Source organism: Salvelinus alpinus, chromosome 9 (assembly GCF_045679555.1).
Source record: "Salvelinus alpinus chromosome 9, SLU_Salpinus.1, whole genome shotgun sequence".
Lineage (NCBI taxonomy): Eukaryota > Metazoa > Chordata > Actinopteri > Salmoniformes > Salmonidae > Salvelinus > Salvelinus alpinus.
In genome coordinates this window covers 67,506,935-67,530,346 of record NC_092094.1, presented here as the reverse complement: position 1 = coordinate 67,530,346, position 23,412 = coordinate 67,506,935, and the positions used below count along the sequence as shown (strand labels likewise).

At 42.0% G+C, this 23,412-nt stretch overlaps 1 protein-coding gene across 1 annotated transcript; it reads left to right on the top strand.

The window, feature by feature from the left end:
• Window positions 1-10,751: 10,751 nt before the first annotated feature.
• Window positions 10,752-23,032, top strand: LOC139530508 (photoreceptor cilium actin regulator-like). Its single transcript, XM_071326997.1, has 2 exons — window positions 10,752-14,446; window positions 22,538-23,032. The coding sequence occupies exons 1-2, from the start codon at window positions 11,097-11,099 to the stop codon at window positions 22,656-22,658; spliced, it is 3,471 nt and encodes a 1,156-aa protein (XP_071183098.1). The 5' UTR covers window positions 10,752-11,096; the 3' UTR covers window positions 22,659-23,032.
• The last annotated feature ends 380 nt before the right edge of the window (window positions 23,033-23,412 follow it).

Here is a 23,412-nt window from a genome sequence, read left to right as displayed (position 1 = left end):
TGCCAGGAACAGCCATGGGCACATATCCCTGAAATGCTGCACATTTGCTACTTCTATTTGTTGGCACTTTTCTACTATTATTTAAGTATTCTTATAGGCATTTATTGTACAAGCACAGCCCTGAAAACTGCAGGTGTATCTGATGATGCTAATGTTATTGCTTTGACTTATGTGAAAAGAAGCTGTTATTCAACTAGCTTTCTCTATACCACGCTCCCCTTCTGAAAGTGCATAGTTACCTGACCTCACCTCATACAAAAACATGGCCGAGTTATCACATAATTCCCATTTGGTGTAGTCACCAGGATCAGGAATCATAGTGTGGAAATTAATGGTTTCAGTGTCTAACAATGTTTGGCTAATTGCACCCACATGGTCTGTCAGACACAGGCGTGGGCCATTCCAAAAATATTAAAACAGTCATACACAATTTTCCTATAATAACATTATTATATGTACAAAAAAACAGACAATCAACTATTTAAAAATCTGTATTGTAAATCAAGTCTATTTTTGTAAATAAATGGTATTTCTTACTCTATCTTTTTCATTCCTATGCCTCGTCCTAGGATTCACATACCTGTTTTTTCATGGTTTCTAGAGGACATCATGTCTCACAAAAAGGTGGAATAGTTTAGTGTTTAATATATTCCGACAGATATATACGAATTCCTCTAATCTCTATTTCGTGGCTAGTTGACTGTATGGCTAATGTTCGGTAGTGAAAGTGACAGCTTGACGTTTCACCAGTGCAGCCAAACAACTTTTCTAGCTAGCCTGACAGACAAACCTGGCAGTTAGCTAACGGTGACTAACCTCATTCCGTACAAATTTGCACAACCGCGGCATTCAAATGAGGCTGCAATGAAAACTAATGGGACTGTAACGACTGTGTTGGAATCAAAATCCGGGGTGTGAATATTGTGACTTTTTTAATACATATGTGGCAATTATTTATTTCAGAAGGAGCCAGCAAGACTAGTGCACTCTATATGTGCTCTGGGTCATTAGACACCATTAGACATGCACCTGGGTCTTTTCCAGAACAGGAGTGTCCCTTTCAGAGGAGTTAGCAGGATGACATGTCTGGTTATTCCTGTACAGTGCCATGGTCTGTTACTGTTGTCCTACATGCATGAACCTATTTCTGTAGCTCTACGGGTTCCATGCCCTAATATGAAACTTAGTGCAAGGCAATATGATAACGGTGGCTAAATGCCAGAGGGGATGAGCCATTAAGAGGAGTTACTATGAGTATGACGTAAGGTGGAATAATGTATAAAACGTGTGTGCCAAGACTGGAAGGCAGTTGTATTCATGAACCAGCTCGGCTTTTGTTATGAAATAATAAAAAGTCTATTTGAACTCATATCCTCCGGTATTTGTGAAATATGATTGACCGAATATTTCCACGACATGAACTATGTTTCTATTCAAGCGTTGATTGACATGGTCATGGCCCAATAGTATTGGAGAAAAGTTGAAAAAAAAACGACCCCTCTGACGATGTACGTTAAATTGTGACGTGTCATGCCGTAACGTACAGCATGCATTATGCAACTAATTCTGTGTGGTACAGCCTCTCCACCAGGTGTAGTGCTTCTCTCGCAGATTACAAATAAGAGAATGCATTCATTTTTTGCATCATCACTACAAGACATCATCAGCCGCTGTTAGCTTTAGCGCCGCGCTAAAAACCCGATTCAAATTCAACACAAACCTTCAAATAGGTATGTAATGAAACATTATATAAACTCTTTATAGTGTTTTATTTACATTTTAGAAGGGATAAGTTGGACAGAGCCCCACACGGCTTATCTCCCCCTTTCCATATCACGCAGTAGGTTTCGCTTCCCCATCTGCCATTTTTAAAAAGACCCGACGGAGCTCATTGCCTATTTTAATCATGCAGAGACGGGCAGCATGAAGGGCTCGTCATTGATTTTGCTGGAAACGGTAGAAATTGTGCTTTACAATGGTATTCATATTACAGTTGACCTGGAAGTAAAGTTGAAGTCGGAAGTTTAGATACACCGTAGCCAAATACATTTAAACTCAGTTTTTCACAATTCCTGACATTTATCCTTGTAAAAAGTCCCTGTGTTAGGTCAGTGAACACCACTTTATCACCACTTTATTTTAAGAATATGAAATGTCAGAATAATTGTAGAGAGAATTATTTATTACATCTTTTATTTCTTTCATCACATTCCCAGTGGGTCAGAAGTTTACATACACTCAATTAGTATTTGGTAGCATTGCCTTTAAATTGTTTAACTTGGGTCAAACATTTCAGGTAGCCTTTCATAAGCGTCCCACAATAAGTTGGGTGAATTTTGGCCCATTCCTCCTGACAGAGCTGGTGTAACTGAGTCAGGTTTGTAGGTGTCAGGATTCACCTAGCGGTCATGATTTGGGGCTGTACAAATGTTTGATGTATTAGAATAATTGATTATGCTTATGTTATATTAATAGAAGGGGAGGGGTTATAAGACCCCTCCCTCCTTACATTTATAGGGTCCTAGACTATAGATTAACAATATATATATATTCATTATATAGTTTTAGAATTGTTCCACGGTTGTTTTCTTTCTCTCTCTGTTTCTCTCTGTGTGTGTGTGTGTGTGTGTGTGTGTGTGTGTGTGTGTGTGTGTGTGTGTGTGTGACTGAGAGAGAACTCTGCAGGGGAGTGTGGGAGATAAGAGACTAGTTAGACATTCCACAATAAATCAGCTTTGGGGAGTGGACGTTTACTGCTAAGTTTAAGATACCACTAAAAGCCATTGTTTATATAGGGTTTTGGTCTCAAGGGTAAAAAGGTAATGACTTAGTCAGTGACATCACTAAGGCGGGACTTCGGTTTAATAAAACAACTTGAGACCTTGTTTGAGGCAGAACTTACTCAGAAACATGCGTGCTATGTTCCTGTTTGTCAACTTCTGTCTGCAATTGCAATTAATAAAGGTTTTTGAATGATTTAATTAAAGATATTGTCATAATGCTAATTTCACCAATGAACCAATGATTGACAAAGAAGGACGTAAGGAACGAACTCTAACATAGGCCTCCTTGCGCACACCTGCTTTTTCATCCCTCTTATCTCTTCTCCTGTTACCTTTTCTGTAATATATTGATCCAAGTGAGGCTGAAGTACAGTCGACCAGGCAATTGAAGAGAATAGAAAGGTGTTCCCCTTTCAGGCACACTATTAATAGAGCCCTCTTGGGAAGTGTGGGTATATTTACTGCAGTGAGCCTAAAAAAAGCTTCTTTAGGATCGGTGGGGCCCCCACGGGAGGTTTGAGCTAATGTAGGCTAATGCGATTAGCATGAGGTTGTAAGTAACAAGAACATTTCCCAGGACATAGACATATCTGATATTGGCAGAAAGCTTACATTCTTGTTAATCTAACTGCACTGTCCAATTTACAGTAGCTATTACAGTGAAAGAATACCATGCTATTGTTTGAGGAGAGTGCACAGTTTTGAACTTGAAAAGTTATTAATAAACAAATTAGGCAGATTTGAGCAGTCTTGGTACAACATTTTGAACAGAAATGGTTCATTGGTTCAGTCTAAAACTTTGCACATACACTGCTGCCATCTAGTGGCCAAAATAGAACAAATTTATCTTGTATTTCAAAGATGATGGTACCAAACAAATACAAAAAAGGTGGATTTTTTCTTTGTATTATCTTTTACCAGATCTAATGTGTTATATTTTCCTACATTCCTTTCACATTTCCCCAAAGTTCAAAGTGTTTCAAAGTCCTTTCAAATGGTATCAAGATTCAGGGCCTGAGCTACAGGCAGTTAGATCTGGGTATGTCATTTTAGGTGAAAATTGAAAAGAAGTGTCTGATCATTAAGAGGTTTGGTAAGATGACCTCTGAAGGTGAACTAAAATGGTCTTCAACAAAGATTTAAAATACTTAAACTTGAACTTAAGCTAGGATAACAATATATATTTTTGGTGGCTTGTTTGTTTATTATGTAAGGTAAAACAAGAGGTATGCCTAATGACAAGGCTGGTGAAAATTGTAAACAAGAAGCAATAAGAAAACTGCATGTAACTCCAGATCATGGCCATACATATCTTCAGCATCGACATCCTTAATAACAAAGTCCTTAACTTCAGCAAGCACAATGACTTCACCCAAGGATTTGAGCCTTTTACTCAGTAGATATACGTTTGATCTGATAATTGTATTTCAAAATAGGAAAAGCACTCAAACATCTGAGTCGGCTTGCGTGGGAATAATTACATGAAATCTTAAAGAAAATAAAGACCCGCACACTGCTCTTGCCAGTATCACTTTAGGTTATTATACAAAAGGTACAGGCGTACATCCTAACTCAGTTGCCGGAGAGGAAGTAAACCGCTCAGAGGCCAATGGTGACTTTTAAACAGTTACAGAGTTTATTGGCTGTGATAGTGGGGTCACTGTAGTGGTGCCCTGTAAGGTACATGCATTGTACCATTAAGTATAGGTACATAGGTGTCCTCTTGCATTTTGTACCTTAAAATAGTCAATAGTGTATCATAGAGCCCACAGGTACAAAAGCGTACCTTTATAAAAGGTAGAAATTTGCCTTTTTATGGTACCACCACAGTGACAAAGCCGTAGGTCCCTTGTAAGTGGCAAAAATGTATCTCTTCTCAATATCAGGTCCCTAACACTTACAAATCTATCTGCCATCCCTCTTCTGACACCAGTAGAGCGAATTAAAGTGGAACCCCGACCAGGAATTGAACCTGGGTCCAGCAATTGTCAAGCCACCACCTTAACCATTACACCAAGAGGTCCATACCAAGGTTCACTACAATATTATTGACAGCTCTTCATTGTCACATTCTTATGTAAGCCATTATAAAGAGCAGGTTGACTGACCGTAAAACTATATGAAAACTAAAATTAACAACATCATTTGGTCGTAATTTAAGGTTAGGGTTAGGCATTTGGGTTAGCATTCTGGTTAAGGTTAGGTTTAAAATCAAAAGATTGTATGACCTTGTGGCTGTGCCAGCTAGTGACCACTCTGCAGAGCTTCCTCTAGTACAGGTATTCCCAAACTGGGGTACAATGCCATCAGGGGTACGCAAAATAAAAATATGATTCACATTTAAAAATACAAATGTATGCATGTACAGTGGGGCAAAAAAGTATTTAGTCAGCCACCAATTGTGCAAGTTCTCCCACTTAAAAAGATGAGAGAGGCCTGTAATTTTCATCATAGGTACACTTCAAGTATGACAGACAAAATGAGAAAAAGAATTCCAGAAAATCACATTGTAGGATTTTTTATGAATTTTTTAGCAAATTATGGTGGAAAATAAGTATTTGGTCAATAACAAAAGTTTATCTCAATACTTTGTTATATACCCTTTGTTGGCAATGACAGAGGTCAAACGTTTTCTGTAAGTCTTCACAAGGTTTTCACACACTGTTACTGGTATTTTGGCCCATTCCTCCATGCAGATCTCCTCTAGAGCAGTGATGTTTTGGGGCTGTTGCTGGGCAACACGGACTTTCAACTCCCTCCAAAGATTTTCTATGGGGTTGAGATCTGGAGACTGGCTAGGCCACTCCAGGACCTTGAAATGCTTCTTACGAAGCCACTCCTTCGTTGCCCGGGCGGTGTGTTTGGGATCATTGTCATGCTGAAAGACCCAGCCACGTTTCATCTTCAATGCCCTTACATTTACATTTAAGTCATTTAGCAGACGCTCTTATCCAGAGCGACTTACAAGTTGGTGCATTCACCTTATGATGTCCAGTGGAACAACCACTTTACAATAGTGCATCTAACTCTAAGGGGGGGGGGGGGGGTTAGAAGGATTACTTTATCCTATCCTAGGTATTCCTTAAAGAGGTGGGGTTTCAGGTGTCTCCGGAAGGTGGTGATTGATTCCGCTGACCTGGCGTCGTGGGGGAGTTTGTTCCACCATTGGGGTGCCAGAGCAGCGAACAGTTTTGACTGGGCTGAGCGGGAGCTGTACTTCCTCAGAGGTAGGGAGGCGAGCAGGCCAGAGGTGGATGAACGCAGTGCCCTTGTTTGGGTGTAGGGCCTGATCAGAGCCTGAAGGTACGGAGGTGCCGTTCCCCTCACAGCTCCGTAGGCAAGCACCATGGTCTTGTAGCGGATGCGAGCTTCAACTGGAAGCCAGTGGAGAGAGCGGAGGAGCGGGGTGACGTGAGAGAACTTGGGAAGGTTGAACACCAGACGGGCTGCGGCGTTCTGGATGAGTTGTAGGGGTTTAATCGCACAGGCAGGGAGCCCAGCCAACAGCGAGTTGCAGTAATCCAGACGGGAGATGACAAGTGCCTGGATTAGGACCTGCGCCGCTTCCTGTGTGAGGCAGGGTCGTACTCTGCGAATGTTGTAGAGCATGAACCTACAGGAACGGGTCACCGCCTTGATGTTGGTTGAGAACGACAGGGTGTTGTCCAGGATCACGCCAAGGTTCTTAGCGCTCTGGGAGGAGGACACAATGGAGTTGTCAACCGTGATGGCAAGATCATGGAACGGGCAGTCCCTTGCTGATGGAAGGAGGTTTTCACTCAAAATCTCACGATACATGGCCCCATTCATTCTTTCCTTTACACGGATCAGTCGTCCTGGTCCCTTTGCAGAAAAACAGCCCCAAAGCATGATGTTTCCACCCCCATGCTTCACAGTAGGTATGGTGTTCTTTGGATGCAACTCAGCATTCTTTGTCCTCCAAACACGACGAGTTGAGTGTTTACCAAAAAGTTATATTTTGGTTTCATCTGACCATATGACATTCTCCCAATCTTCTTCTGGATCATCCAAATGCTCTCTAGCAAACTTCAGACGGGCCTGGACATGTACTGGCTTAAGCAGGGGGACACGTCTGGCACTGCACAGGATTTGAGTCCCTGGCGGCGTAGTGTGTTACTGATGGTAGGCTTTGTTACTTTGGTCCCAGCTCTCTGCAGGTCATTCACTAGGTCCCCCCCGTGTGGTTCTGGGATTTTTGCTCACCGTTCTTGTGATCATTTTGACCCCACGGGGTGAGATCTTGCGTGGAGCCCCAGATCGAGGGAGATTATCAGTGGTCTTGTATGTCTTCCATTTCCTAATAATTGCTCCCACAGTTGATTTCTTCAAACCAAGCTGCTTACCTATTGCAGATTCAGTCTTCCCAGCCTGGTGCAGGTCTACAATTTTGTTTCTGGTGTCCTTTGACAGCTCTTTGGTCTTGGCCATAGTGGAGTTTGGAGTGTGACTGTTTGAGGTTGTGGACAGGTGTCTTTTATACTGATAACAAGTTCAAACAGGTGCCATTAATACAGGTAATGAGTGGAGGACAGAGGAGCCTCTTAAAGAAGAAGTTACAGGTCTGTGAGAGCCAGAAATCTTGCTTGTTTGTAGGTGACCAAATACTTATTTTCCACCATAATTTGCAAATAAATTCATTAAAAATCCTACAATGTAATTTTCTGGATTTTTTTCCCTCATTTTGTCTGTCATAGTTGAAGTGTACCTATGATGAAAATTACAGGCCTCTCTCATCTTTTTAAGTGGGAGAACTTGCACAATTGGTGGCTGACTAAATACTTTTTTGCCCCACTGTATATATATATATACACTACTGTTCAAAAGTTTGGGGTCACAGACCCCTCACAAGTCCTCAACTGGCAGCTTCATTAAATAGTACCTGCAAAACACCAGTCTCAACGTCAACAGTGAAGAGGCGACTCTGGGATGCTGGCCTTCTAGGCAGAGTTGCAAAGAAAAAGCCATGTCTCAGACTGGCCAATAAAAAGAAAAGACTAAGATGGGCAAAAGAAGGCCAGCATCCCGGAGTCGCATCTTCACTGTTGACGTTGAGACTGGTGTTTTGCGGGTACTATTTAATTAAGCCGCCAGTTGAGGACTTGTGAGGTGTCTGTTTCTCAAACTAGACACTTTAATGTACTTGTCCTCTTGCTCAGTTGTGCACTGGGGCCTCCCACTCCTCTTTCTATTCTGATTAGAGACAGTTTGCGCTGTTCTGTGACGGGAGTAGTACACAGCATTGTACGAGATCTTCAGTTTCTTGGCAATTTCTCACATGGAATAGCCTTCATTTCTCAGAATAAGAATAGACTGATGAGTTTCAGAAGAAAGTCTTTGTTTTTGGCCATTTTGAGCCTGTAATCAAACCCACAAATACTGATGCTCTAGATACTCAACTAGTCTAAAAAAGGCCAGTTTTATTGCTTCTTAATCAGGACAACAGTTTTCAGCTGTGCTTACATAATTGCAAAATGCTTTTCTAATGATCAATTAGCCTTTTAAAATAATAAACTTGGATTAGCTAACACAACGTGCCATTGGAACACAGGAATGATGGTTGCTGATAATGGGCCTCCGTATGCCTATGTAGATATTCCATAAAAAATCAGCCGTTTCCAGCACAATAGTCATTTACAACATTAACAATGCCTACACTGTATTTCTGATCAATTTGATGTTATTTCAATGGACAAAAAATTTACTTTTCTTTCGAAAACATGGAAATGTCTAAGTGACCCTAAACGTTTGAACAGTAGTGTGTGTGTGTGTATATATATATATATGTATATATTATTTTTTAACATGTTTTTTTCTTTATATTTTCCAATGGGGCTATACATTTGGGTGAGTTTTTTTTCTCACCTGAGTAGCCTCATTTCACTACCAAAAATAAAATTCAACCAGCTAGTGTTCAGCAAAATAACAACACAATGTCAAACACAGGTAGCCCAGTCAAATAATTAACATCCAATCACATTAACTGTTACTCTCTCGCGGGAATTCCACCAACGGTCGTTATGTAGCCAAACGTAGCTGCTGCTCATGTTGGTATCTGTAATGATGGCGCAAAAGCCATGACAGGGAGACATAGTGGAGTGGTAACGCGCGTGCAAGCAGTTGCTCCCGACACCACTTGGGTACACTGCAGCATCCACCGAGAGGCTCTTGCTGCCAAGGGAATGCCTGACAGCTTGAAAGACGTTTTGGACACTACAGTGGAAATGCTTAACTTTGTTAAAGCAAGGCCCCTGAAGTCTTGTGTATGTTCTGCACTATGCAATGATATGGGCAGCGACCATGTAACGCTTTCACAACATACAGAAGTGCGCTGGTTATCAAGGGGAAAAGTATTGACACGTTTTTTTTTTAATTGAGAGACGAGACTAAAGTTCTTTACTGACCATAATTTTCACTTCAGTTTCTTACACGACTGGCCTATCTGGGTGATGTTTTTTTCTCCCCTGAATAGTCTGAATCTAGGATTACAGGGACTCTCCGAAACTATATTCAATTTGCGGGACAACATTGAGGCTATGATTAAGAAGTTGGAGCTCTTCTCTGTCTGCATTAACAAGGACAACACACAGGTCTTGCCATCATTGTATCATTTTTTTGTGTGCAAATGAACACAAACTTACGGACAATGTCAAACGTGATATAGCGAAGCACCTGAATGAGTTGGGTGCGCAATTACGCAGGTACTTTCCCGAAACGGATGACACAAACGATGATTCGTGTCCACTTACCGATATCTGAACAAGAGAGCCTCATCGAAATTGCAACAAGCGGTTCTGTGAAAATTTAATTTTAAGCAGAAGCCATTGCCAGATTTCTGGATTGGGCTGCGCTCAGAGTATCCTGCCTTGGCAAATCGTGCTGTTAAGACACTGATGCCCTTTGCAACCACGTACCTATGTGAGAGTAGATTATTGGCCCTCACTAGCATGAAAACTAAATACAGGCACAGACTGTGTGTGGAAAATGATTTAAGACAGACTTTCTCCAATACAACCCAACATTGCGGAGTTATGTGCATCCTTTCAAGCACACCCTTCTCATTACCCTGTGGTAAGCTATTCACAATTTTTTATGAACAATAAGGTTTTATATGTAAGATGGTTAAATAATACCACTGCTCTAGTACAATAGTAAGCTCATTAAATGCCAACCAGTTTATAAAGCAGACATGCAAAAAAACATATTAACATAACCACAGATCACTTAAACTGGTACAACACTTCAACTAACGGGTGGCCAGAAAGAACTAACTGAAAGCCACTCCCCCACTAATCCATACATCCACCCTGTTAAACAGAAATGTAGCGTCACCGTACCCATTTTGTTGCGAGTGTGTGATGAGTGTACCTTTTTTATATAAAAATGATTATACTAGATTATCTGCGCATGTACCCTATAAGGTCCCGAACAGTACCATGTGAGATCATTGTGTGTACCACTGAAGGTAAAATGTGTATTTTAATATTTTTGTACCCCAGGGAACAATGCTGTACCCTAACCATAACTTTTTTTCTGAGAGTGTAGAATAACCAGCTATTGATTGCAAGTATACTTTGGATTACATAATGTGCATGAGCAAAGCTGTTCAGGTTGAGTTCAATTGAAAACCCCACTATTTGTTCATCTGTTGTATAGAAATAACAATATAGGAGTTGATTTTGAGCATCCAGTCCATTTTACTTGGCAGTATACTGTATTTACAGTATCCTTTGGGTTCGGCTAGGGCACTAAACAGTGAGATATTGTTGTCTGTTCTATAAAAAGCCACCTGAAAGCAGCCCTGATTACCGTAATGAGCTTAAGGTCTTACGAGTGTGATTTTTTTCTTTGCTTTAATGTGCACACTGTGGAGTTCACTGAAAGCCTCTCTAATCCTTTCAGCTCCTTGTCCTCTACAAGTACACAGGGATGTTGTTCCATAGGACAAGCTGTAAGATGTTGATGTTATGCAAAGGGAATTATCAGCAAACATGAAAATGGATATGCAGATATTTTGTTAAAGCCTATCTATGATAGGCAAGAAAATAGGACACTTTTGAATGGATTTGTCTCTGTTTTGTGTTGTCGTCTTCTTTTTTGTAAGGACAAAGAACCTGCCAGTATCAACAACTCTGTCGCGGATTGGAGCCATCTGAAGATGACAGGTGCAGCTGATAGCTAAGGACCTTGGCTATTATTCTCTTTCATTTGTGGAGGTTATTTCCCCTCAGTCTTTGTGGGAGTTTCACAGAGCTCTTGTTCACTGAGGGAATCAACATAAATTGAGCTGCCGCAATGGGCTGTTCCCCGTCTAAAGGTAACAATTTTCCGGGTCAGGCCACCTTTAGGAGCGGAAGGACACTACTACCAGGGGGCCAAGAGAGTCAAGGGAAGTCCCAGTCTAATGATGGAGGGAGTGGAGGCTCCTCCGGAACAGGAGACACAGATGGAGAGACTTGGGAGAGAGGAAGTGGGGAGAGTAGACTGGCTGGTCAGAACTACTCTGTTCAGAAGGAAGCACCTTCAACCCCACAGAAAAAGAGACCCTCCCTGACCGAGTTGGTTCCAGAGGGGGTCATCCTTGACAGAAAAGTGGTGACTCAAGAGACAGGGCCACATGTAAAAGAGAAACAAGGAGATAGTCAAGACATGGCTGACAAAAAGGGTGGACGAAAACCAAAGAAAAATGGCAAAGGAATCAAACCGACCAAAAAGAAAGAGAAGGAGAAAAAATCTCCCCTTGTGGAGCAGAAAGTAGATTTTCCGGAACCTTTAGTGAAAGCCCACCAGGCTGTGTATGCCTATTTAAACCCAAGCATCAGCAAATATGAGATTCTGCTGCGGCTCCTGGACCAGGCGACCCAAACCCAGGTGTCTGTGCAGCCAATGGTGACCTTCATGGCTATGCGCTACGAGGAAATCAACCGACGGCTGGAGGAAATGGCAGACGAGGGTGAAAGGCTTCTGAAGGACAATGGGGAGCATCTCGCCTGGCCAAGCCCAATGAAAAACCTATCCAGTTTCCCCCCCCTCACGTCTGGATCCACCAATGTTGAGTCTTCACCAGACCTCTTGCAGCAGCTACTTCAGTATACCACTCAAAGGATGCAAAATGTGGGCCAGTCTGTGGGTGGCATTGGGAACTCTGCCTTAGAGGAGGCGGCTGAGTACTTCAGCTCTGTCTCTGAGCTGCTGGAGGAGAAATTAAAAGCTAAGCGTAATGTGGAGACAAGACTGATGCAGTTGCTGACTCGCATTGAGGCTGCCTCACTCCGTACGACCGGACCAGAGGACTCTGCATTGTTCAGTGAGGACAGTGGAATTGGGGCCGAGAGCGAGTCACTAGCTGGGTCTGAAAGAATTCACCGTGAAAGCTGTGAGTACACCGCGACCAACCAAACCACTCCTTACAGTCCCATTGGCAGCAATGCTCCCCTAGTCCGGCAAGGGGCACCAAGGCGAAAGTTTACCAAGAAAGTGAGTCCAAGCAACTCCCTAAACTCCATAGACTCGGCCTGCACCAGAATGGGTAAAGAGCATAAAGACACAGAGTCACTATTAGGATCTGCCTTTTTAGATGATGGTGAGGAGGATGACAATGATGAGGAGGGGGAAGAGGAGGGAGAAGGTGGCAGGAAGCAATCTAACTCCTTACCATCTGATCCTAACCAGCAACCTAATCGCCTGGTTCCCAGGCGCATAGAGAACCCTCAAAATGTGGAAATGACCCTGAAAATGAAAGATGCCATAAGTGGTCGGATTAGATTTGTTCCCTCCCAATGTGACAGTGCCAAAACTAAACCAACAGATAGCCACAAGACCAGCAGGCGCCAGTGGACAGAGGGGGAGGAGCGATCACCAAAAAGGCCCCAAACAGCAGCCCCTGTACTGAGGGCAATTAAAAAGACCCCTGTTCCCAAAGAGGGCCGTTCACAGTCTGTAGAATCCCTCCGCAGCAAAGGTGAAGATCCAACATTGCTTGAACTAGAGAGGACACAGAGGGATCTGAGTCAGAGGCTAGAGAGGATGAGCAAAGGCAGGATGGAAGAGAATGCCAAGACAGGTCCCACTAAACAGAACCCAGGATATACTGCAAAGTCCCTGGCATCCAAACGTCTACAATCCACCCTGCGGAAGAACAACAACACTTTTCCAATTCAGGACAAGGCAGGGCTTACTAAGTGTAGCTCCTGGGAACAGGGGGCAAGCAAGGACATGAAGGAGGAAAATGAAAAGAAAGACAAGACAACCACCAAGGGGCTGTTGAAAGCCACCCCACCTCCTAGCCCTCCACTGTCACCTCGTCTGTCCTCAGGGCTGTACCGGGGAAGGAATTCTGTCAAAAGGCTGATTGACACCTTCAGCCAGGGGGTGGAAGAGCCCAAACAAGAGGCCTCCAAAATGTTAGGGCCTATCGAAGGTGTTCGAAAGTGTGGGGTCCTTGTTATGCCTGGAGTAGGTGACATCGAGGCCATACTAAGCAGTGGGGTCAGCAGTTGTAGGACAGATGACTTAGACGTACAAAGTCTGCCACCCCCTCCTCTTGAGGTCCTGATGGACAATTCCTTTGAAGGTGCACAAATCCTCACAGTAAGCGACGTAGACGATGGGGTTGCAAGTAGGGGCCGATCCCCTATTCCCAAGAGGGCTATGGCATCTCAGAAGCTGCGTGCTTCCATGCAGTCTGTGACATTGCTACCCAGCAGAGGCAACCTGCCCCAGCGCTCGAGCAGCATGCCCCCTGCCCGGACTGTACGGCAGGATACCTCTGCTAGTTCCAGGGTTAGCCACAATGAGCCTCAGCTGGAGGTAAACCCAGAGACAGAGGAGGCGGCCACTCTCTACAAGCAATCCAGAAAAGTAATCCACTTGCGGCACTCCTCAGAGTCTCCGATGAAGAAAGGTCAGGCTGTGCCCAGGTGGCCCTCTCCCAATCGAGCTGCATCGGGATGTAGACAAAGCGATGACAGCCCCTTTAAGACAGTGCCTCCCACTTCAACCGTCAGTATCCAACCACCTACCACCCTGCCTGTATCTAGAGCTCGAATACTGCCTTCCACACCTTCAACCCCAACCGGCTTGCATCGAAGATTCCCCAGTCCCCCCACCTTCAGAACGCTGTCTACGCTTCCATCCTCAACCAGCCCTCCGGTCATTCGCAAACTTCCCACCCCACCACCACTTCAGAGAAGACTCCCAAGCCCACCTGCCTCAAGACAAGTAATGAACCCAAACTCCAGCTCTTCTGGCTCCACACATTCTTTCAAGGCACCCTCACCACCAGCGTCCCCTAGGGTACAAAGATGGAGACGAGAGAACAGCGACGACTCCACCCCAGGGTCTTCAGCTATCTCTCAGTTAATCAGTAACGCTCGCTCTGTTTTCTGCCCGGCCTCGCCCTCACTGTTTGAGGCCCAGCCTTGTTCCGTACCCCAGTACCCACAGACTTGGGCCTCCACCGGTGGCCATGTTGTCCCACGTCCTTGGGGAGATCGTGGCAGGCTCCCTATGTCCGTGCGAGGGCCACAGCCTTTCATCCGACGCAGCCACTCAGACCAGAGGCCCAGTCTAAGCCTGCCGCCCAGGGCAACCATCGTCTCATTCGCAGAGACTTGTGGGAGTGAGCCAGCCATCAACACACAAGGGTGAGTGTCGATGTTTCCCTCTAACTAAATCTCTCTCTTTCAAAATCCAATAATAAAGTTGTATGCTGTAATATCTTTCAATTCATAAATCGATGTGTTCACAGGCACATTTATCGAAGGAAGGCTATGTCTATGATTTAGGATATTGCAATGAGTATTTGTTTTCCTCAAAGAAGGGAAAAGCCCCCTGTCACTCTCCTTGTAGTCAAAACTCCCTCTCTGCTGTAGCACAGTATGGGAAATAATATGAACCAAGAATTGGCTGTCGTCATGAGGCGATTATCATCCTGTTTTAGTAAAAACTGCAAATGAAAGAACAAGGCATGTGCATCATGTACCCCTCTATTTAAAAATAGTCAGCACATATGGTCACCTTTCTGCTCCATTCAACTATTCTATTGACTTGATTCATTTCACAATAGCCATAAGACTATGTGCTCTATGCTTGACTAAAACTATTATTACAAATCACAAATATTAAAATGCATGACCTCTGAAATTAAGTTCACTAATTGTGGGGCATGTTAGACAGGTTTCTACTTTCGGGTTTTCATCAACACAACTTGTTATGGGTTACATAAAATGACAACTGCATTCATGCTTGAAATGTAGCATTCTTTTATCTTATCACTGAAGTTGAAAATACTATTGGAGAAATGATTTAATAATCTCAATGGTATTTCAAAGTGCACCCTTGTCTCTTTTTATGAAATCAATTTGTACTTTTTTGGTGTTTAATGTCACCCAGATTCAGAGATGAAAATTAGAGGGAAAATGTAATGGATTCGCACACTTGTCATGGTGTAAACCTTTGAGCACATATTTCATTTTTTTTTTAAGCCTGCTGGTTTCGTTGAGCTATTGATATAAAACCACTCGAGAGAAAATTATGCTTGATAAGATTATACATAACCATTATGGTTTGACTACCAGCATGAACGTCATTTGAAATCTATGACCAATATAGGTGATACAATTACAAGACACTTGAAAACTACCCCCAAGGTTTCAGGTCACATCAGTCTTCTCCTTTAGGTAACCAAATCATAAAATCTGTAAAATAGTTGGAAAACAACCATCTACACTTCTCCAAAGTGCAGTGTTTTGTGTTTTCAGACTTGAAGAATTTAGATGAGTTAATTGTACTAAAATAACTGACATACATTTGCAGGGGAGAGTGGGGTAAGTCATGCCAAGGGTTAGTTGAGCCACCCAGGGCCGGCTCCAGGCATAAGCGGTCGCATAGGGCCCCCGGGCAAAAAATATATATTTTTAGGAACTTAGTCGAGGTCTCAACTTACTGTTGAGAGTTAGAATAGTAGAATACAGAAGGCGCCATTTTTAAATGTGGTTGTGCATCAGCACTTTTTCTCTCGTTGTGTCAATCACCGACAGTCACTAAATTAAAATGTCAGCAAGGCAGCTAACTAAACTTTTAGTAATTATGGCCGAATACCAACCGGGGCATGCAGGTTAGGTGCCCGGGGGCCCTAAACTCCAGGGGGCCCCCATTGATTTTGCTAGTCATTCACACTCCGATATCATTAACACGTCTTGGCAAAATGTGTAGAATTGTAGGAAATTTGCTTTAAAACTTCAAAGATTTTTCTCTGCCCAATGGCAAAATGAGTAGCATCGCATGAAATGTGTTATAAAACTATAGTATACTATAGTTAGTATATATACTATAGTAATTAATGTAGTGTTTCTGATGATAATAGTATACTGTAGTATTTCCTGTAGTGTTTTTCAGACTGATGTAATTTACTAGAGTGTTTTTGTTTTTAATATCTTTGACGTAGAAGTGGAGGCTTTCTCCTTGAGGAAACTCAATTGAGAAATACTAAAGAGCACATTTTCCATAACCTGTAGGTATGTAGGTAGGATTGGGGTCTGAACGGATAATTCCGAGCTTCTGCTCTTTCTATAACCTGTAGGAGACACAACATATGGTCTATACTGTAGGTTTCTCACTTATGGATGGCACAAGAGGAACAGGCCTGGTATATGGAAATGAATACTGCAGTATTTACTATAGTTAAAAAAGTGTTGCGTTTTAGAGGATATTACTGTAGTAATTGCAACAGTGATCGGATAATAGTGTAGTATTTACTATAATATTCAAGTATTACACGTGATCGAGGATATTACAGTGTGTAGTATAGTATTCTACAGTTTACTACAGAATTGTATAGTAAGTACTGTAGTATTCTATAGTAAGCTGTTTTTTCATTTGGGCTGCAACATTTTCTCTACTCCCCATGGCTAAATGTTTAGGATAGCAGGAAATGTACTTTAAAATGTATCTCCGCCGTCAAGAGAGGGTTAGGGCACTAAAATGTTTTGCCCATGAGGTGGAGGAGCCCCCCAACCAAATCTTGCTTAGGGCTGCCTAAAGGCTAGTGCCAGCCCTGGAGCCACCCCTTGTTTCAAGGAAACAAAATGAATTATGTTACCAAATATTTAGGAAGAGGTCATCACTTCATGGAGTCTGAAGGAAGAAACCACATGGAAAAGTGGTAAACAAGTTAGGTCCCCAAAAGTCATTATAAGTTTCATGAAGCTTGTATCTAAACCAAAGTAGATTGTTTTATACACCAGTTGGGGTCTCTATAAGCTACAATATTTGGTCCTACACTTGGCATGAAAGTGCATCCTTGTACTGTAGCTGTGTTTGCTAATATACTGGAGTCAAAATGTTTGCTTTGGGGTTAATTGTGCCATTTGGCCAGGGGCAAGTTGAACCAACGGCTCCTTCATATTCCATACAAATGGTGATTACATTTAGTCAGTTTCATGCAAAATATGCTTAGACTTTGTTTTGCAATTTGTCATGCGTATGAACTCCAAGTGCATTTTTTATTGTTACAGTGCAGACATCATCATGCCTCGGAGACTAAAATTGTGTTCATTTATCTGATGATAAAACAAGCAGGGGTCTAGTCCCCCTGGAGGTTCTTGAAAGAGCAGTCAAAGAAGTGAGAAGGGAAGTCCATTCGAGCACCAGCAAGGGATGGACGAAAACAGGCAGAATGACACTGAAGAAGTACTTCGACAAAAAATAAAACTATGGCTCAACTTACACTGTCCCTAGACTGTAAAAGTTCCCCTGTAAATTTGCAGCGTTAAACTGCCAGCTGAGATACCAGGTATATACTGTAATTTTGCTTCACAGCAGGGATGTTGTAAAATGTTCTACAGTAAGAAACAGTGCTGTATTATTAGTCAATGAGCCTACTGTAATCATTACAGCAACACAGCTGTATTATATAATTACAGTAATTTGCTTGCAACACTGCTGCCAGTATAATGCTGAAAATGTACAGTAATTCACAATATTTACAGGACATACATTTACAACATGTTACCGTAATCATTTTATGGTACCAAAACTCGGACTGTAATGTTTTAATGGTAATTGTAATGAATAAATGAAATTCATTGAGGGAAGGTGGGGTTTGTATTTTACAGTATTTACCTGTAACTGCATGGGATTGGTGCAAGCAGGTTGGCTGCTAGGTAATATATTTTCATATTACAGCATATCAAATATGTATACTGAGTGTACAAAACATTACGAACACTTGGTCTTTCCATGACATAGAATGACCAAGTGAATCCATGTGAAAACTATGATCCTGTTAAATCCAATCAGTGTAGATGAAGGGGAAGAGACAGCTTAAATAACTATTTTTAAGCCTTGAGACAATTGAGACATGGATTGTGTATGTGTGCCATTCAGAGGGTGAATGGGTAAGTCAGAAGAGTTAAGTGCCTTTGAAAAGGGTATTTTACAGTAGTAGGTGCCAGGCACATCAGTTTGAGTGTGTCAAGAACTGCCAAGCTGCTGTTTGTTTTTTTACACTCACCAGTTTCCCGTGTGTATCAAGAATGGTCCACCACCCAAAGGACAGACAGTTATCTTGACACAACTGTGTGAAACATTGGAGTCAACATGGGCCTGCATCCCTGCAGATCACTTTCGACAACTTCTTGTCCATGCCCCTACAAATTGAAGCTTTTCTGAGGGCAGAAAGAGCTGCAACTCAATATTAGGAAGGTGTTCTTTAATATCACTTGCACTTATAGAGGCCTTGGCAAAGGTTTCCAAACTTGCAGTGAGTACCGGGCAAAATAGTCCAAGGACATAGGAAATACTCAACCATTAAAGGTTGTAGGCTTGCTGCCACTCCAATCTGTCCCCTATACACATTTTATTGTTCGGGACCTACAACCACAAATCAATTGGTACAGTACTCTCACTTACGGATGCCAAAAATGCAGTGTCTTACAAGGGACGCCTCAAAATATGTAGATGAGACAGAAACAACAATACCATGCACCATGTGGTAAAAAGTTTCTTGCCGCTCCAAAAATATGGTAAGGTACTGTATTCTGTGGGGTGGAATTGCAGTACCATTTGAAATACATGAATGTACTGTTAAACCAACATTTAATTGGAATTTACAGTATCATTTACAAATTACGCCTAAAATCACCAAGAGTGCATTGCGATTTACAACAATTTAGTACATTACTATTTGTAACGATTCCAATGGTGAATGAAGGAGTCAGGCGCAGAGAGCAGGGTAGTTCCGACAAGTGGATATTTTAATATTCCAACAAGAATATAAATGAGACGGCTACGCCACACAACAAAAGGGCGCGTCAAGATACAGTCCTAAAATAACTAGGACAAAATCCACACTATAACAAACACCACAAAACAGAATAACAAGCCCACACAAAAGTCGGCGGGCCAACTGGGTTTAAATAGCTCACTAACCCTAAACACAAAACAGGTGCAACCAATTAGACAAAACTAAATGAAAACAGAAAAAGGGGATTGGTGGCAGCTAGTAGGCCGGAGACGACGAGCGCCGAGCACCGCCCGAACGGGAAGAGGCACCATCCTCAGCGGGATTCGTAACACTATTAGTTGTATTGTATAATACCGTAAAAAAATATATAAATGAACAGTATTTAACCAAAGAAGAGGATTCATTACAACACTAATTCAAAACCTTTATTGTGTTGGGTGAAAGAGAGATAAGTTAAAATTGGGATTGGGTAGAATCCTAGATCTACAGTGCCTTGCAAAAGTATTCATCCCCCTTGGCGTTTTTCTATTTTTGTTGGATTACAACCTGTAATTGAAATGTCTTTTTATTTAGATTTCATATAATGGACATAAACAAAATAGTTTCAAAATATATATATTTTTTTTAAAGAAGGAAAAGTGGTGTGTGCATATGTATTCACCCCCTTTGCTATGAAGCCCCTAAATAAGATCTGGTGCAACCAATTAGCGTCAGAAGACACATAATTAGTTAGATTGCACACGGGTGGACTTTATTTAAGTGTCACATGTTCTATCACATAATCTCAGAATATATACACCTGTTCTGAAAGGCCCCAGAGTCTGCAACACCACTAAGCAAGGGGCACCACCAAGCAAGCGGCACCAGGAAGACCAAGGAGCTCTCCAAACAGGTCAGGGACAAAGTTATGGAGAAGTACAGATCAGGCTTGGGTTATATAAAAATATCCAAAACTTTGAACATCCCACAGAGCACCGTTAAATCCATTATTAAAAAAAAGAAAGAATATGGGACCACAACAAACCTGCCAAGAGAGGGTCGCCCACGAAAACTCACGGACCAGACAAAGAGGGAATTAATCAGAGAGGCAACAAAGAGACCAAAGATAACCCTGAAGGAGCTGCAAAGCTCCACAGCAGTGATTGGAGAATCTGTCCATAGGACCACTTTAAGCCATACACTCCACAAAGCTGGGCATTACAGAAGTGTGGCCAGAAAAAAGTAATTGCTTAAAGTGTTCGCCAAAAGGCATGTGGGAGACTCCCCAAACATATGGAAGAAGGTACTCTGGTCAGATGAGACTAAAATTGAGCTTTTTGTCCATCAAGATAAACGCTATTGTCACTCCCTGACCATAGAGAGCTGTTTATTCTCTATGTTGGTTAGGTCGGGGTGTGATTAAGGGTGGGTTATCTAAGGGAATTGTATGTCTATGTTGGCCTGGTGTGGTTCCCAATCAGAGGCAGCTCTTTATCATTGTCTCTGATTGGGGATCATATTTAGGTGGCCATTTGTGCTTTGTGGGATCTTGTCTAGGTATAGTTGCCTGCGAGCACTACTCTGAGCTTCACGTTTCGTTTATTTGCTTTATTGTTTTTGTTCTTTAAGTTTCTCTTCCAAATAAAAGGATGGAAACATACCACGCTGCATCTTTGTCCAGTTATTATGACGAACGTGACAGCTATGTCTGGCGCAAACACCAACACCTCTCATCACCCCGAGAACACCATCCCATGGTGGAAGCATGGAGGTGGTAGCATCATGCTGTGGGGATGTTTTTCATCGGCAGGGACTGGGAAACTGGTCAGAATTGAAGGAATGATGGATGGCGCTAAATATAGGGACATTTGAGGGAAACCTGTTTCAATCTTCCAGAGATTTGAGACTGGGACGGAGGTTCACCTTCCAGCAGGACAATGAAACTAAGCATACTGCTAAAGCAACACTTGAGTCGTTTATGGGGAAACATTTAAATGTCTTGGAATGGCCTAGTCAAAGCCCAGACCTCAATTCAATTGAGAATCTGTGGTAGAACTTAAAGATTGCTGTACACCAGCGGAACCCATCCAACTTGAAGGAGCTAGAGCAGTTTTTCTTTGAAGAATGAGCGAAAATCCCAGTGATTAGATGTGCCAAGCTTATAGAGACATACCCCAAGAGACTTGCAGCTGTAATTGCTGCAGAAGGTGGCTCTACAAAGTATTGACTTTGGGGGGGTGAATAGTTATGCACGCTCAAGTAAAAAAAAAAAAAGATATTGTTTCACAATAAAAAATATTTAGCATCTTCAAAGTGGTAGGCATGTTGTGTAAATCAAATGATACAACCTGGAATTAAAATTGATTTTTTGGGGCCTTGTAAGGCAACAAAATAGGAAAAATGCCAAAGGGGGTGAATACTTTCGCAAGCCACTGTATGAACAGGGGAAAATCTATTCGGGGTTAGGGGGTTCAGAGGCGGTGAAACACAGAACGGGACAGTTTGAGCAGGAGAGCATCCAGGAGAGAAGTCAACAGCTGTTGAAAATATTCTCCCACTTCACCGCCGTTTCAAGGAGATATTTACTAAAATAGTCTGAGCTTCATGTGTCTCACCCAACAACATGAGGTTGTAGATTTGAATCTACAGTAGGCATAAGCTATTACTGTAAAAAAAAAAAAAAAAAAAAGCCAGAATGGTAGTGAAACTTTTACAAGAGGCTGCCAATTACAGTTAATAACAGTATTCTTCAGGTTTTTACCCATAATGCAGTGCAATCTACAGCATTAATTCCATAAACACATTTAATACAGTGCAGTCAAAAATGTGATTTCCTGTATTTTTCCACACTATGAATGACACTGTGGAATAATACTGTGAAATTGTGAAAAATGTCAATTGCGCTACTGTGCAGATCATCAGCGGTACAGATTGAATCCAGCTCAAAGACACTCACACAAAGTTCTGTAGATTCTCTGTTTTACTAGAAAACCACTGGGGCAACATTAATGCTGCAAAACTGGTTTGTTTGGATGTTGCGGGAACTATTCCCAGCCAAATGACAAGCATCGTGTCGACTGCCTTGAGAGAATAAGTTGGGTGAGATGGGAGGGTGAAATAAGGTCAAGGAGAGGAGAGAGGGGAGCTTTGCATAAACAATTTAAGTGCTTTAAGGATATTACAGCACAATGATGAGACATACAAGACTGATGGTACATTTTCAAAACCATTCAAGTACCCTGACCCTTCCATTTTGAGTTACAACGATTAACTGTTTTAATATCGTTATGTTTTCACTCTGATCTTGCCACTGTGAAGTCATCACACTAGATTTTTTGTGCCATCTAGTTTCCTCATCCAGGTAGCCAACAGTAGTATGTAACTAGCTAATCCTTAACGCATTATTCCACTATGACTAACAGTAGCTTGCTCTGCCCGGTGCTAACTGGTTGCTGACCAACCTGTCCTATTTCTCTAATCCTCAAACCACCTCTTCATTTCACTTCCATAGGCTGGAGGACGGGCCAACCAGAGACGACAAGTCATGGGACAGCAAATCGGACTTAAGATGGAATGCCCGCTCTGCTTCGCACCCGGACCTATGCATTGTGGGTCAGGGCCTTACATTGTGAATGAGGGGGCTGGTTAGTGGAAGACCAAGTCAGATTACGAATTAGCAGGAGGATGTAATACTTTTTTTCCCACTGGGAGTGCTAATTCCAAGAAAGCTTATTTACCGGGTAGTACCACTACCCACTACTCCCTTTAATTTTTCTCAGAGACATTTTTCTATCATGTTATTGTATTCTGGATGCAGCGTGCTTGTGTGTGTGTGTGCATGCATGCGTGCATGTGTTTATTTTTCATCATCTTTTTCATCTTCATCTCTGATTAATATTTTCCATTAAACATTTTCAACTCCATGTTTCCTATTTTGGTTTGTCAAAGTATTTCTCTTGTTTTTCTATCTTGATTTTTTCCAATAAAAATATGCTTCCATGAACAACTTTGATGTTTGGACTCAAATCGATACTATAGGCTGGAATTCAATCAAAACGCATACTGTACTAGTTATTTCTTTTTGCAGAACATTCAATTTACAGTCACATATCGTATCTGAATATCCAGAACGCAATTATCTGTCAGATCTCGTACTTAGCTATCATGCTCATTTGAATGGGGATTGTTATGTTTAAGTCTAAAAGAGGTCTCAATAAATTTATTAAGGATTTAATGTTCTCTCCTCCTCTATCTTGGTACCATTTCATAATTTTGACATCCATCAATCATCTTTTTTTCTCAATAACATTCTCAGTCTTTTTCTCCTTGTTTAATCTCTTTGTTCTTTGTAAGGACTTGCCTATAGGGTTGTCAATGTCACTTGTG

Coding starts and splice junctions, on each gene's coding strand:
- LOC139530508 (XM_071326997.1), top strand. CDS start 11,097: ATGGGCTGTTCCCCGTCTAAAGGTAACAATTTTCCGGGTCAGGCCACC. Junction 14,447..22,537: donor CCAGCCATCAACACACAAGG/GTGAGTGTCGAT, acceptor TCACTTCCATAG/GCTGGAGGACGGGCCAACCA.